The sequence below is a fragment of the Suricata suricatta genome, chromosome 11, assembly GCF_006229205.1.
Source record: "Suricata suricatta isolate VVHF042 chromosome 11, meerkat_22Aug2017_6uvM2_HiC, whole genome shotgun sequence".
Lineage (NCBI taxonomy): Eukaryota > Metazoa > Chordata > Mammalia > Carnivora > Herpestidae > Suricata > Suricata suricatta.
Genome location: NC_043710.1, coordinates 73,796,967 through 73,811,302, shown reverse-complemented (window position 1 = coordinate 73,811,302; position 14,336 = coordinate 73,796,967). Strand labels below are relative to the sequence as shown.

The 14,336-nt window shown below is 43.0% G+C and overlaps 1 protein-coding gene across 1 annotated transcript; it reads right to left on the bottom strand.

Annotated features, from left to right (window-relative positions):
* Positions 1–268: 268 nt before the first annotated feature.
* On the bottom strand, positions 269–2,212 carry LOC115272630 (lysine-specific demethylase 4D-like). Its single transcript, XM_029915646.1, has one exon. It carries the CDS (start codon positions 2,210–2,212, stop codon positions 269–271), a length of 1,944 nt encoding a protein of 647 aa, XP_029771506.1.
* Between the last annotated feature and the right edge of the window lie 12,124 nt (positions 2,213–14,336).

Sequence of the window (14,336 nt, the reverse complement as noted above, 5' to 3'; positions counted from 1 at the left end):
CATGGATTTAGGCCAAGGCTGAGACGAAAAACCTTTCCATATTCAGGATGGGCTGGGATTCCCTGAGAAGTACTACAATATATTACAGCAGCTGTTGGGAGCCACTGCTTGACCTGGTTGTCATAGTAGGAGACATCTGCCATCTTTGATGATGCAAGTTTTCCGGAAGAGAAAGTTCCTCTGAGACAGGCCCACTGTTGGCCTGTTGGCTGGGATCTTCTGTGGTTCATGGGGCTGAGGGTCAGATACAGCCGTATTGGGCAAAATCTTAAATAGTCATGAGCTCAAAGGCTGAGGATCTTGTGTGGGTGGTGACCACATCCCAGGACTCAAACAGGGCATCTGTCTCAGAATTGAACCCCAAACGATCATAGTCAGAGGGGCAAGAGAGTCTGGCAACTGGAGTTGGGGTCAGGTTCTTTGAGGCATAAGTTTGGTCCATTATTATAACCTCAGAATGATTCCCAGAGGCCTTGCAATTTCTATCAGAGTCCTTGGGGAATCTTCTGAGAGTCCCAGTGACATTAGGGCAAGTCAGTGGGACATTGTCAGAGAAGCTGACTGTGATGTTGTCCAGGGATAACAGGCAAGGGCCTGGGTGCATCGGATTCTCGGGGTCCAGTGGGGGCCCTAAGGGTTGCAGATCAGGGGCACAACGGCATCCAGAAGCTTTCACATCACACTGGTATCCGGGGCTTGGTGGTGCAGGATTGTCCAGGAACGGTCCACTCATAGGCAGGGGGAGAGTGTCAGAAGGCTGGGCTGTGTGCCCTGTTCCCATGCAGAGACGCCTCTTGGCTGGAGCCTGGATGCTGGGCCCCTGAGTCTCTTGTTCCCGAGGACGACGACCAGGACCACGTCTACCAGATGAGGGACACACATCTGGAGCAGAGGGTATCGGGGTCAGTGGTCGAGTGGGGTCAGGATCCTGGGAAGTGCAGGCCTGGACAAGTGCAGTGTGAGCCTGGGCATCAGAGGAGGAACTCTGGCCTGGCAAGGAGCTTGTGGATGCCAGGCACGTTGGGGTGCGACGGCGAGTCCCATGGCTGGCGGCCACAGGTCGATGTGTGCGAGCTGCCCGGCGGGGTGGGAGGTGCCTCAGGCCCAGCTTGGCTTTCTGGGGGGCTAGGACCTCCCTCCAGGTGCTGAGCTCCCCCTTTACTGGCCAGGTGGGCTTCCTGTGGTCCACAACAGCCCGGTCCTGTCCGCGCTTCCACAGCTCATAGCTCTCAGGCTGCAGGATGCGCACGAAGACATCCATGGAGAAGGTGACCCTGGCCTCCCCGCAGCTGCACTGAGACGCCACTTTGCCATAATCGACCCATCTCGGGGTGGCAAAGTTGATGGCTTCTGCACAGTTGAAGCCGTGGTTGAAGCCAGAGTGGTAGGCGTAGGGAAACGTCACCATGAACTCGCCAGCCTCCTGAGTGATCCGACTGAAGGGGATCCCGTTGTCCTTGAGGACAGTGGGCGAGATGAGAGCCACCTTGTGCCGCAGGAAGGCGTCACAGGCACGGGCACTGCCTGGGAACAGCTCTGTGGCCAGGCGCTCCAGGCGCTGGCCATGCTCTGGGGGCACCACGTACCAGGTTTTGGGCTCCCCGAAGTGCAAGTAGTCGATGCTGTAAAGGTCCATGTCCTCCGTGTGCCAGGCGAAGGTGGTCTTCCACATGCCAAAGTACAGGTAGGGCGTGTTGACACCCTCAATGACCACACCGTCCTCCTGCTCCAGCAGGTCCTGGATGGTTCCCAGGTGGCCAAGATTCCACTCTTGAGTGTTTTCATCATACAGGGAGCCACTGATGTCAGCGCCATAAATCGGAGAATCAAAGAGGCGAGTCTTCCAATATGTTCGCTCCAAATCCTCAAAATCAGAGTGCAGGGGAGCCCAATATTTTGGGCTGTTTGCCAGTTGGCGATACTCCCTCACTGTCATGGCTTTCTTCTTTTTATGGTATTGGGTAAACACACCTGCCCTCCCAGAGACCACCTGCTGGAGGGGACATGCTATTAACATGTCACTGATATCATCATAGGTCTGCCTGGCTTTCCACCCCTTGGGTGGAATCACCTTGGCCAGGCCTGCATGGTGTGCACCTTGGGATTCCATGTACACAATATATTTGTTGAAATCTTTAAATTCTTCCATGGTTGGATGGAAGGTCATGACTGTATAACTTGAGTTCCGGGGACCATACTTCTTAGGACTCATGGCTGAAATGGAGTAAGCAGCAAGCTTCCGGTTTCTCAGGTATAATATTTCAAACAGGCTGAGGCAATGTGTGTGAGGCAGAAATTCAGACTTGTGATTTGAAACAAATGAAGTAATATCTCTTCCAAGGCTTGCCAGTTCATGGGGTGGGAGGTACCACCCTGGGCACCATTTTGCTCCAGAAGGACAAAGAGTGTTTCCCACAGGAGCACGCCCTCCGCACCAAGTCCTGGCTCAGCCTGCTGTTCTGAGGCTTCCTCTGTTGGAGCCAATCTCTGGGGCTTCTTCTGATGCACCTGCCTCAGTGTGTGACTGGCTCCTCCCCTCACTGGAGCAGAGAGCCTCTTCAAGCAAGTTGGAAGGCTAAATCTAAAGGAAAGAATACAGAAGATTTGAAAATAAAGGAATGAAAAAGTGACACTAATTTAGCACCAAAGTAAACAAAATTGGTATAGCGACATGAACTTCCAATTGGAATTTCAGTGCAAAAACTGCACTGTTGGTAGAAATGTAAATTGATATAGCCGCTATGGAAAATAGTCTGGAGGATCTGCAAACAATTGAATGAGCTACTATGTGATCTAGCAAGCCCACTTCCCAGTATATAGTTGTAGAAAAGTGAAAAGAGAGTATGGAAGGGATGTCTGGGCCCCATACATATTGGGGTTATTCACAATAACAAGATATGGATGCACCCCCATGCATATCCATTCATAAATGGAGAAAGAACTGGTGTATGTATACAAAGGACCATTACTCAGCAATGAGAAAGAATGAGATTTTTCCATTTGCAACATGTCTGGACCTAGTGTGTGAACTATGGTAAAATGAAATAAGTCAAAAACAAATACCATAAGGTCACCCACATGTGGAATTTAAGAAATAAGACACATGAACAAACCAAGAGAAAAGAGATATACAAAAAAAATCCATATTCCTAAATACAGAGAAGAAACTGGCGGGCGCCAGAAGGAGGTGGGTAGGGAGGTGGGTGACATAGGTGATGGGGATTAAAGAGCGCACTCACCACGATGAGCACTAAGTAATGCATAGAACTGTTGAGCCATTATCATGTACAACTGAAAGCAATATGACACTATATGGTAATCTTTAATTAAAACATAATTCTCAACCTCCCTATTAGCAAAAAGATGTGATGTGATACACACCCACAAGGGAATTCCATCCAGTCATAAGAAAGATGCCAATCTGGCCTTTGGGACAACATAGACCTCGAGGCATTATACTAAGTGAAATAAGCCAGAGAGAAAGACAAATACTGCATGGTATTGCTTATGTGTGGAATTGACAAATTAAAATTGTAGTTTTAAAAAGAGTGAAGCTTACAGAAATCGTGTAGAAGAGAAGTTTCCAGGAGCTGGGGGATGAGAAAAATAGGGAAAGGTTGGTAAAATGTACAAAATATCAGCTATAAGATGAATAAGTTCTGAGGATCTAGTAAACTATGGGGACTGTAGTTCATAAATGTGTGCTGTAGGATGGAAATTTTATGAGACTAGACTGTACATGTTCTCACCAAAAAATACATTTAAAAAAAGTGAATATGTGAGGTGATTGTTGCATTATCTCGATAGGTGGCTCCTTTTACAATGTGCACATACATCAAATCACCGTGATATCCACTTTCAGTATTTCACAACTTTGAATGTGAATTATACCTCAGTAAAGTTAATATGAAAAACACTGAATTGAAGGCAAAGCATGATACAGAAAAAGAGAAACATGTAACTGAACCAAAATTAATCAAGCAAGTTTGTAAATAAATGAGTGAAGAACTAGATGATTTAAGCTCAAAGGTAAATTAAGGAAAGGAAAACAAAGGTATGAGCTCAAACAATTTTAAATGAAACATTATACCCAATAGAAATGATCACCATGGGGTGCCTGGTTGACTCAGTGGGATTGGCATCCAATGCTGTTTCTGACCAGGTCACGATCTGTGGTTCATGAGACTGAGCCCCACTGTGAGCTCCACAATGATAGCTCAGAGTCTGCTTGGGACTCTCTCTCTCTCTCTCTCTCTCTCTCTCTCTCTCTCTCTCTCTCTCTGTCTCTCTGTCTCTCAAAATAAATAAGTAAACTTAAGTATAAATGATCACCAAAATTGAAACCAATTCTAATAAAGACCATTCGAAGTGAAAAGACATAGCATGAAAAGTACAAATAGACCACAAATGAAAAAAGAGGAAATACAGCAGAATAGCTAGCAGAGGATTTTTACCCTTCTAATTGAATTGTATACATAATTTGGTGCCACTAATTCTCAAAACTAAAAATGGACAATTTTCTCAAAAGTGCAAATATCCTAAATAGGTCCAAGAAAAAAGCAGCATACTTATATTTACTAAGAAGCCTAATAAAAATAAAACGAATTGCTTAAGCATGACCCACAAAAATCTAAAACGCTATTTTGTTAGGGGATCTAACTCTTGCCTCATACAAGGTTTTCTAGACTGTGATATTCAGTGTGTTTGGTGAGTCTACCCGCATAACCTAGAAGCTGAACCCAGAGGGGCCGGCACCGGAGAAGCACTTGATAGAGCCAACATCATGGTGGGTAAAAGTTGCAAACCTCTTCAGTAAAATTTGATCCCATTTTACTAGAAACGGCATTAAAAAAAAGTCAGGATAAATTATTGCAAGGAATGGTTTGAAAACTCTCCCAGTATTCCTAAATACATTCACAAATGAATGAAAACATCATCTTATGACTTGCAGAAAAATATTTGAAATCACTCAACGTCTATATCATTATTTTAATAGGTGTCTTTTTACAAAGGGAAAGAAGGGCCATGCAAGAAAAAAACATTACGTAAACAACAAAATACAGAACACAAATGCTCATGTTAATTGTACCCTGAATGTTCTCATTCTTAAAGGGTAAACCCTGGAAACAATCTAATTGAAGCCTAATCATGTTGCATTAAAGACAAATAATTAGAAATCAGAAGATTCAACAAAATTTCTACACGGTCGACATAGAGAAATCTATACACTCTGCACCCCAGCTGACGAAGGGGCAGTAGGCCAATTCTCGAAACCAGGAGTCAACTCTAGAACCCATCTTAGTTCTATTGGATACCAGCCCGCTGAATGCAGTGCTCTTTCCTGAAAATCTACGACTCTTAAGAAGAAGATATTAAGAAAAATATTAACTCCTTCCGTCTGAAAACATAGCTTGAAAGTAAAACGTTTCTTTAAGTTTATTTATTTTGAGGGAAAGAGAAAGTGAGAGAATCCCAGGCTATCAGTGTGGAGTCTGACGTGGGGCTGATTCTCATGAACCTTAAGCTGAAATCGAGAGTTGGATGCTTAACCCACTAAGTCACCCAAGAACCCCTAAAAATAAAACTGTTTTAACTGCCTTGTTTTAACTCAGGAAAATGATGTCCCAATGTGTGTTTCTCAAATATAAACTATAGGTAGCGACTTAAACTTGTAACAGAAAAATACCTCTTTTGCTCTCAAGTGAGAATAGCACAAATTAAGTGACCTACCTTCCACCAACAAAATCCCGATTCCAGTTGAAGGTACTCCAGGGCCCCAAGAGACAGTGTACTCTTCGGAGGTTGCCTCCAAATGCAGCCTCAAGTCCTGATGGCTCTGCTTGTATGCCTGGCCAGTAGCTGATTTCAGTTGTAGCAGAGCCCATCAAATGGAATCATGGGGCTGGGGTCTCACGTAGTCATCCTACTTTGTCTAAACCCTTCAGTTTTGTTTTGTTTTTTGTTTTAAACCAATCTTTAAACAAAGCAAACCAAGAGGCTGAAAATAGAGAGTGGTAAAGCCGGCTAGCAAATATTAAACAAAAGACCTGTCATTAACATCAAACGTATTTGTAGGATGCAAGAAAGACAGTTAAGAGTTCTCAAAGAAGAACGCTCACTAGGAAAATTTAAGTGATTTACTATATGTGCCTAACCACACAGCACCGGGACACAGAGCACACACCCCAGTGGGGCGCCCAGATGGCTCGATTGGTTAAGCGTCTGACTTCGGCTCAGGTCATGATCTCATGGTTCCTGGGTTTGAGCCCTGCGTCAGGTTCTGTGCTGACAGCTCAGAGCCTGGAGCCTGTTTCAGATTCTGTGTCTCCCTCTCTCTCCGCCCCTCCCCTGCTCCTGCTCTGTCTCTCTCTCTCTCAAAAATAAGTAAACTATAAAAAAAAATTTTTTAAGAGTACAACACCAAGAATGACAATGGGAAATGCTTGATACCTATAAAATATTTATAAAAATTTACTGGAAGAAGGGGCACCAGGGCGGCTTATTTGGTTAAGCACCTACTCTTGATTTCGGCTCAGGTCATGATCTCGTGGTTTGTGAGCTTAAGCCCCACTGGCAGGCTCTGTCCTGACAGCAATGAGCCTGTATGGGATTCTCTCTCTCAAAAACAATAAAATAAACTTTGAAAATATTACTGATATATAACCACAAAATAAATATCAATAAAATATCTGTAGAACCAACGTATTGACCATAATCTAGGCCACAGTGAAAGAAAATTGAAAATCAACAAAGAAAAACCGAACACAACTATACTTATTTGAAAACTAGTATCCACCTAACACCTACAACAATAGCCATATTAAATGCTATTGTTTTTAAGTTCCCATCAACCACTGGAAAACAAAACAGTATTCTGCAAGAGAAAAGGAAAAAATCAAAATGATGAAAACATGATAAATAAACAAAAGGGAAAATAAACATCTACAAATATGGAGAGGATTAATATAAGAGAAAACTGGTACTTTTGAAATGTTTATTTATTTTGAGACAGAGAAGAGAAAGGTAGTGTGAGCAGAGAAGGGGCAGAGAGAGAATTCCAACCAGGTTCAATGTTGTCAGCACAGAGCCTCACAGGGGCTGGAGTTCAGGAACAATGAGATCATGACCTGAGCCCAAATCAAGAGTAGGACACTTGGTCCACTGAGCCACCCAGGCACCCTAGAAAACAGATAAACTTAGAGAAAAATAAACAAAGAGCTGGCAAAGCTGATGAAGGAAAAGAAGTTTCTAGGCCTGGGGCAGGGAATGGACAACCTGAGCCTGGAGCTTCTTCAAACCTGGAAGTTAAGGGCCCACTAAACCAATAAAGACATTGAAAGACGTCACCGCAAAGGAGCACAGGAACCAGAGGGAAGAGCTCCTAATGGCCAAACTTCAAACAGTCTGGCCAACAAAATCATGAAAGTGCTATTGAATGACAACCCAAATTATAAGAGGAATATCTAGGAGTTCACATTGGGATAAGTGATTGAGTAACAAATGGAGAAGGACCAATAAGTCTGTCCTGCAGAAGGTTCCAGATACATTGCATATGTTCCACCCTAAAGGAGACGAGCAGTACACCTTGCTCCTGAGTGTGGGCTGTGAATACTGACTGCCTTCAGGAGTACAGAGTGGCAAGTGGGGGTGGGGGCAATCATTTTACAATGGAGATTCATGACGAACACGATTTCAGCCAAGTCAACAGTGAGAGTCATAAGTTATGTGATCGTATATGCCTACGATAGGATGTGATAGAAATGACACTGTACCTCCGTCATCCTCCTCCAAAAAACTCATAAACCAAGGGTAATCGTGAGGAAAACAAATTCCGACAGAAGGGCTATCTACAATGTAGCTGACCTCGCGTCCTCCAAATTGTCAAGTTTCTAAATAAACATTTTTGTGGAAAACAAGGGAAGTCTGAGAATCTGTTACAGCCAAGAGAAACCTAAGGAGACATTAGAACTAAATGTAATGTGGTAGTTTGGATGGGATCTGGGCACAGAAGAAGAGCACTGGGTGAAACCTGAGGAAATCGGAGGAAACTACAACCGCCAGTAAATAATAACATTGATATTCATTCGTTGTCTGTAACCAGTGGACCAGGGGAACGAAGACATTAATACTAGGGGAAAAGTGAGTGGGAGGGGTTGGCAGGAATGCGAACTCTCTGAACTATCTGCACAATTTTTCAGAAACCTAAAACTATTCTAAATAATTAAAACATTACTAAATATAATAAGTAACAAAAATAAGAGAAGACATCAATAAACGATATTCAAGTGAAAATATTAGAAATATAATCTAGATTTTTCAACCAGTCTACAAAACACAATATAAATTAAATGACTTCAAGACCACACATGATTATCATTTTTAGAGTAGAAAACAGGGGTATTTTTTCCTTTTACCATTTTAAAATCATGAACTATAGATTGCTGACAGAAATATATAAAGCAGATATGTTCTCTTTAACAAATAACCATAGAGCCAGCAAAAATAGAACCACCACCCAGGTCAAGAAAATAAAACCCCACGAGGCCCCCAGAAACCTGACTTGTCCTTCTCTCTGGAATTCCAGCCCCAGCTGCCTCTGACCCTAATCCTATCCTGAAGACGGGCACAGTAAATTTGGTAAACAACATAAAATCAAAATTGTGCCCGTTTTTGTAAACTTCATATAACCTCCTATCAATGCAATCCTACTTCGTGTGCCTTAATGTTTATGTTTTGGACCATTCTGATGTTGTCGCCTGTTTCTGGACTCTGTTCTGTCTCGGGGCCGTCACGGACTCAGCCATACCACCACGCATACTCTTGAGGGGCCGCTGGGTCATCTCCACCTTTGGCCTCTTACAGCCCTGTTCTGAAAATTCTCACACACGTTCCTTAGAACACGTACACAAGCCTTCATACCTAACTAAACGTGGCTTTTTTGGTCATAGAACATGAATTCAAACTTTATCCTGCCAAAATGTTTTTGGAGAGTTTTTGCCAATTTACACACTCACCACTTTCATATGAGGAGGCCTGTGGTTCCTCACTTCTGCAAACCTTTGATGATTTATCAGCCTTTTCATTTTAGCCATCAGCTGGCCCTGTGGGAGTATCCCATTATGATGTGCATTTCCCAGGGGATCGCTACTGACGGTGAGAGAGTTTTTTCTTTTGTGTATTGGTCAATTGGATATGCTCTTTCATTAAGTGCCTAATCAAATATTTTTTCCAGTTTTGCTGGTTGTCAGTCTTATTTCTTTATAGTAGTTCTTTATATATTCCGGATCTTTGGTCTGCACTGGATAGGAATAATACAACATCTGTTTCCTCTCCTTGATTTGCCTTTTTCACTCTGTCTTTCATATCTTTTGATGAATAGAAGTCCCTGTTTACAACTAGTAGGATATGTATTATAAAAAAAGTAGCTAGCTAACACATGGGATGGGGACCAATGCCAGACACTTTCAAAATAGTCTGCATAGAATAATTCTTTTTTTAAAACATTTGTCTTTGAAATATGGAGGGAGACAGAGCACGAGCAGGGGAGGTACAGAGAGAGAGGGAGACACAGAATCTGAAGCAGGTTCCAGGCTCTGAGCTGTCCACACAGAGCCGGACAAGAAGCTCAAACCCACAATTAGATGAGAGCCATGGGATCCATGAGTTCATGACATGAGTTGAAGTCAGAAGCTTGACTGACTGAGCCACCCAGGTGCCCCTAGAATAACTGATTGATTTTCATAATGACCCTACTGGAGAAATCTTTCTATTAATCCTCATGTTGGCCAGGTGAGGAAACAAAGTCAAGGAGACATTTGGCAAACTGCTTAAGGTTATGTATCTAGCAAATGGTGAAGTCAGATATTCAAACAAGAGTCTCTGAGATTACTCCTTAGAAAGGGGACAGAGAAGGCTGACTTCTCCACCATCAGGCTGTGATAGCTGAGTTGAAATGAACAAATACATCCATATACAAGATAGAGGAGGCCAGAAATGCATACTGTATGAGTGGGAATCTATATGGAATAGAGATGGAACCCCAAACGGGGATGGGGGAGGAGAAGGGACTGTTTTGGGAGGAAATAGTAGAGCTCTACCTCCCGCCACTTACATAAATTGGAGGTGGATTGCAGGCTGAAGATTCAAAATAGAGCTTTGTACCTAATAGAGAACATAATGAGGAATTTGTCTTTTTGAACTCAGAGTGGAAAAAATGTCCGAAAGAACCAAAACCACCATGATGCGAACGTCTGGTATATGTATATCATTCCAGTGCAATGACTCTCTGATGGTTAATTTTATGGGGGTCGACTTGACTGGATTAACAGCTGCCCACTAGCTGGTAAACGATTTACTTCTGGGTGTGTCTGCGTGGGTCTCTCAGGAAGAGATTAGCACTGGCATCAGTAAACTGAGTGAGCATCACGTTCTCCATACAGGGGAGCTGATCCAACTCATCAAGTTCAGGAATAGAATGAAAGAGGGGAGGAAAAGCCAATTCAGTCTCTCAGTTTGAGCTGACACAGCGGCTTTGCTGACTCTGGAACATCACACTTAGGTCTTTCTGGTTCCCAGGTGTTTGCACTGCGAAAATCAGTAGTGGGGAACCTCACTAACATGGAGTCAGGAGCTTTTGAGAAGGGAAACCTTTATGTCAAAAGCAGACCAAACAGGAAAAGACAGACTTGACCTTACCTGAACTTGATCTTGGAGGTGGTAACTATGTATAATAGCTGCAGGTAGAGATGCTCTCCTCATCTTGGCCAACAGCTCAGCCAATGAAAAACCACCACAGTTGAAACTTCCAGTTTACTCCAGTGGACATTTAGTTTATAACAATCTTCCCAACTTACCCCTTGACTCTTTCAAAAAGCATATCTGTTCTTTGTTTCCCGGACTTGCGTATAGATTTGTCCCAGCTTTTTTGTCTCAGGTTGATTCTTCGTTTCCAGAAGTAACCCATCTTTTGCTGGTAGACTGTTTTTTTTTCATTTCTTTAATTTTTTTTTATTTGTTTTGAGATAGAGAAGTGAGCATAAGCGGGCAAAGGGGACAGAGAGAGACACAGAAAGAGAGAGAGAGAGAGAGAGAGAATCCCAAGCAGGCTCAGTGCTGTCAGCAAAGAGCCTGACATGGGGCTCCATCTCAGGACAGCGAGATCATGAACTGAAGAGAAATCAAAAGTCATATATGCTTAACCAGATGAGCTACCTGGGAGCCCCTTCCTGGTGTTTAAGTGTGATAGGACCCAGACTCGGACTCAGACCATTGGCTTCCAGATCCTCAGGCCATTGGACTCATGCTGAGTTATACCATAATATTTCTGGATCTCAGGTTTGTGGAACATTAATCTCAACAATCACTGGATTTCTTGGCCTCTGTAACCATGTGAACCAATTTGCATAATATGATCTCCTCTTATATGTATCTCTGTATATCCTATGGTCTCAGTTTCCCTTTAGAACAGTAATTCAATGACATAAGAAAATTAAAAGTTACAGTTTTGGAGAAGATTTTCAGCATACAAAAAAAAATCCACCATGAATTAGTATCTTGAATATCAGAAAATCTCTAAAAAAACAAAAAAAAATAAAACCCAAAAACAAAACAATTAACTCCTGATCCCACAAAAGAGGGCAAGCCTGAGATTAGGCAACATAAAAAAATATATCCAAATGGCTAATATGAAAATATGTGCAGAGTCACCAGCAATCAGGCAAATCCAATGAGATTCTAGTTTTCCCTTTTTATATTAGGGGCATAAAACCATGTGATTTTTAAGAATGAGCCAAGATCAATGAAAAGAATGAAATCTGGCCATTTGTAGGAAAGTGGATGGACCTCGAGGGTGTCATGCTAAGCGAAATAAGTCAGGCGGAGAAGGACAGATACCATATGTTTGCACTCATAGGTCTAACAGGAGAACAGGAGAAACCTAATGGAGGACCAGGGGGAGGGGAAGGGGGAATGAGAGTTGGGGAGAGAGAGGGACGCAAAACCTGAGAGACTATTGAATACTGAAAACGAACTGAGGGTTGAAGGGGAAGGGGGAGGGGAGAAGAGGTGGTGGTGATGGAGGAGGGCACTTGTGGGGAAGGGCACTGGGTGTTGTACGGAAACTAAATGACAATAAACTACTTTAAAAAAAAGAAATCACTGGAACAAAAAAAAAAAAAAAGAATGGGTCAGATATGGAGAAACTAAAACTCCTTCCTGGTCAATGGAGATATATTTTGGAAGCCAATCTGACTGTTCTAGGAAAGTTGAAAATGGACACAAATGCAAACTAGTATACCTATTTCTTTGTATAAAGCTGTTCAGTGAAGCGTTGTTTGAACTCACAAAGACTTGGAAATAATCTGTTATCCAACAGCAGGGGAATGAATGAAATAAAACGTTACAGATCTCGTTTATTTTGTTGAAATAAGACCTATACATGGCAATGCTTTCAGAGCTTGTATATATAATATTGCACTTTTTAAATGTCATAAGTGACAACTGGGTGGCTCTGTGGGTTAAACATCTGAATTTGGCTCAGGTCATGATCTCAAAGTTCATGAGTTTGAGTCCCGAGTTTGGCTCTGTGCCAATAGTTGGAAGCCTGGAGCCTGCTTCAGATTCTGTGTCTCCCTTTCTCTCTGCCCCTCCCCCTCTCATCCTCTGTCTCTCTCTGTCTCTCAAAAATAAATGTTAGAAAAATGAAAAGTAAAAATATAATGAGAGGGGCACTTGCGTGGCGCAGTCGTTTAAGCGGCAGATGTCAGCTCTGGTCACGGTCTCATGATTCGTGGGGTAGAGACCCGCGTCACTGTCTGTGCTGACAGCCCAGAGCTGGGGCCGGCTTCGAATTCTGTGTCTCTTTCTCTCAGTGCCCTTCCCACCTCAAGCTCTGTCTCTCTCTGTCTCAAAAATAAATAAACATAAGAAAAGTAACAGGATAAGTTGATAAAACCGTATGCCATATTATCTGTGGCTGCATATACTTTTGTCTGTAAACTTGAATATACACTGAACTCACGATTGTTATCTCTCAGAAGTTAAGAGTGTCTAGAAGAGATCATAGCAGTGAGAACAAAGTGGCATTTATACAATTGTTGTGATAAATGCCCCTTTCTTTCTCAACACTGAGTATGGGAAATCCATAGTGGACAAGGAGAGCCAGCCAGTGATGGGTGACTTTTAATGAGAAGAATACACAAAACTGAGTGTCCACATTAAGAGAATCACCACGAAGTAAAATAGGATTTTGAATAAAACTGCATGAAGAAGCCCCTTCAACATCACACTCAGCTCCCAGTCTTTTCACTTAGCCTAGATTAGGGGCACCTGGATGGCTCGGTCAGTTGAACATCAGGCTGTTTATTTTGGCTCAGGTCCTGATCTCACGGCTCATAAGACAGACTCCGGTGTCCGACTCTGGATTGACACCTCAGAGGTTTCTAGGCTCACTTTCTCTCTCCCCTCCAAAACACACAAACAAACAAGCAAACGTTAAAAAAAAAATACTGGTTTAGAAAAGCTTTTTAAGTAAGGTGAACAACATTCTTCATATCTCTTGTCCTTCTTGAGAAAGAGAAATTAAAACAAATATGTGAAAATAACTGACTGAAAACAAGAGGAGTGTCAATGGGAACACTATTTTCTGGAAATTAGTTTGTTTCTTCCTCTTTAAGACTCAAAGTTTTCTTAAGTTTATGCTAAGCTGCCCAGGGCATCTATCTGTTAGAGAAGAGATCTGGAATTCCTGAAATATAATGAGAATTTGAATTTCCAAAAGTAAAATAGGAATTTGAGTCAGGGATTGTCCTTGAACTTTTCAGAATTTTTGTATTCCTCTGCACTGCCATAACCACAACTGATCTCAATTTCAGGATGACCGCCCCACCCCCCCTCCCCAGCTCTCAGTCACATGTCACATGAAGTGTCCTCGTTGCTCATGTAAGATCCACTGTGGGTCCAGTTGCTCTAGGGCTGCTCCATTCCAGGTGCTTGCAGTCTGCCTCCATCCTGGGCTTCCACTCTATCCATATCTGCCTCAAACTCCTTGTCACTCAAGCACGCCCCCCCCCCCCCGGTCACCCACTGTGCCGGGTGTCCCTGAGCTCAGTCGCCCAGGTCCAGTGTTCCAGAGTCTACTTCCATCTCCTGTCACATTAGGAGAGACCCAGGTGCCCAGCTGCATGTGTAGAATGAGACACAGGTTTCCTACCCAGCACTACTTTTTCATGATTCCTGTCTTGAGGGGTACATGAGGCTTCCAATTCCAGAGCTTTCCTGATGTTCTTAGGGGAGACCTGGAGGGAAGGGAGAGGTGCTTTGCTTCTCTGACATGTTTC

Bases quoted from the DNA above. Each gene is read 5' to 3' on its own strand.
- LOC115272630 (XM_029915646.1), bottom strand. From the start codon at position 2,212: ATGAGTCCTAAGAAGTATGGTCCCCGGAACTCAAGTTATACAGTCATG.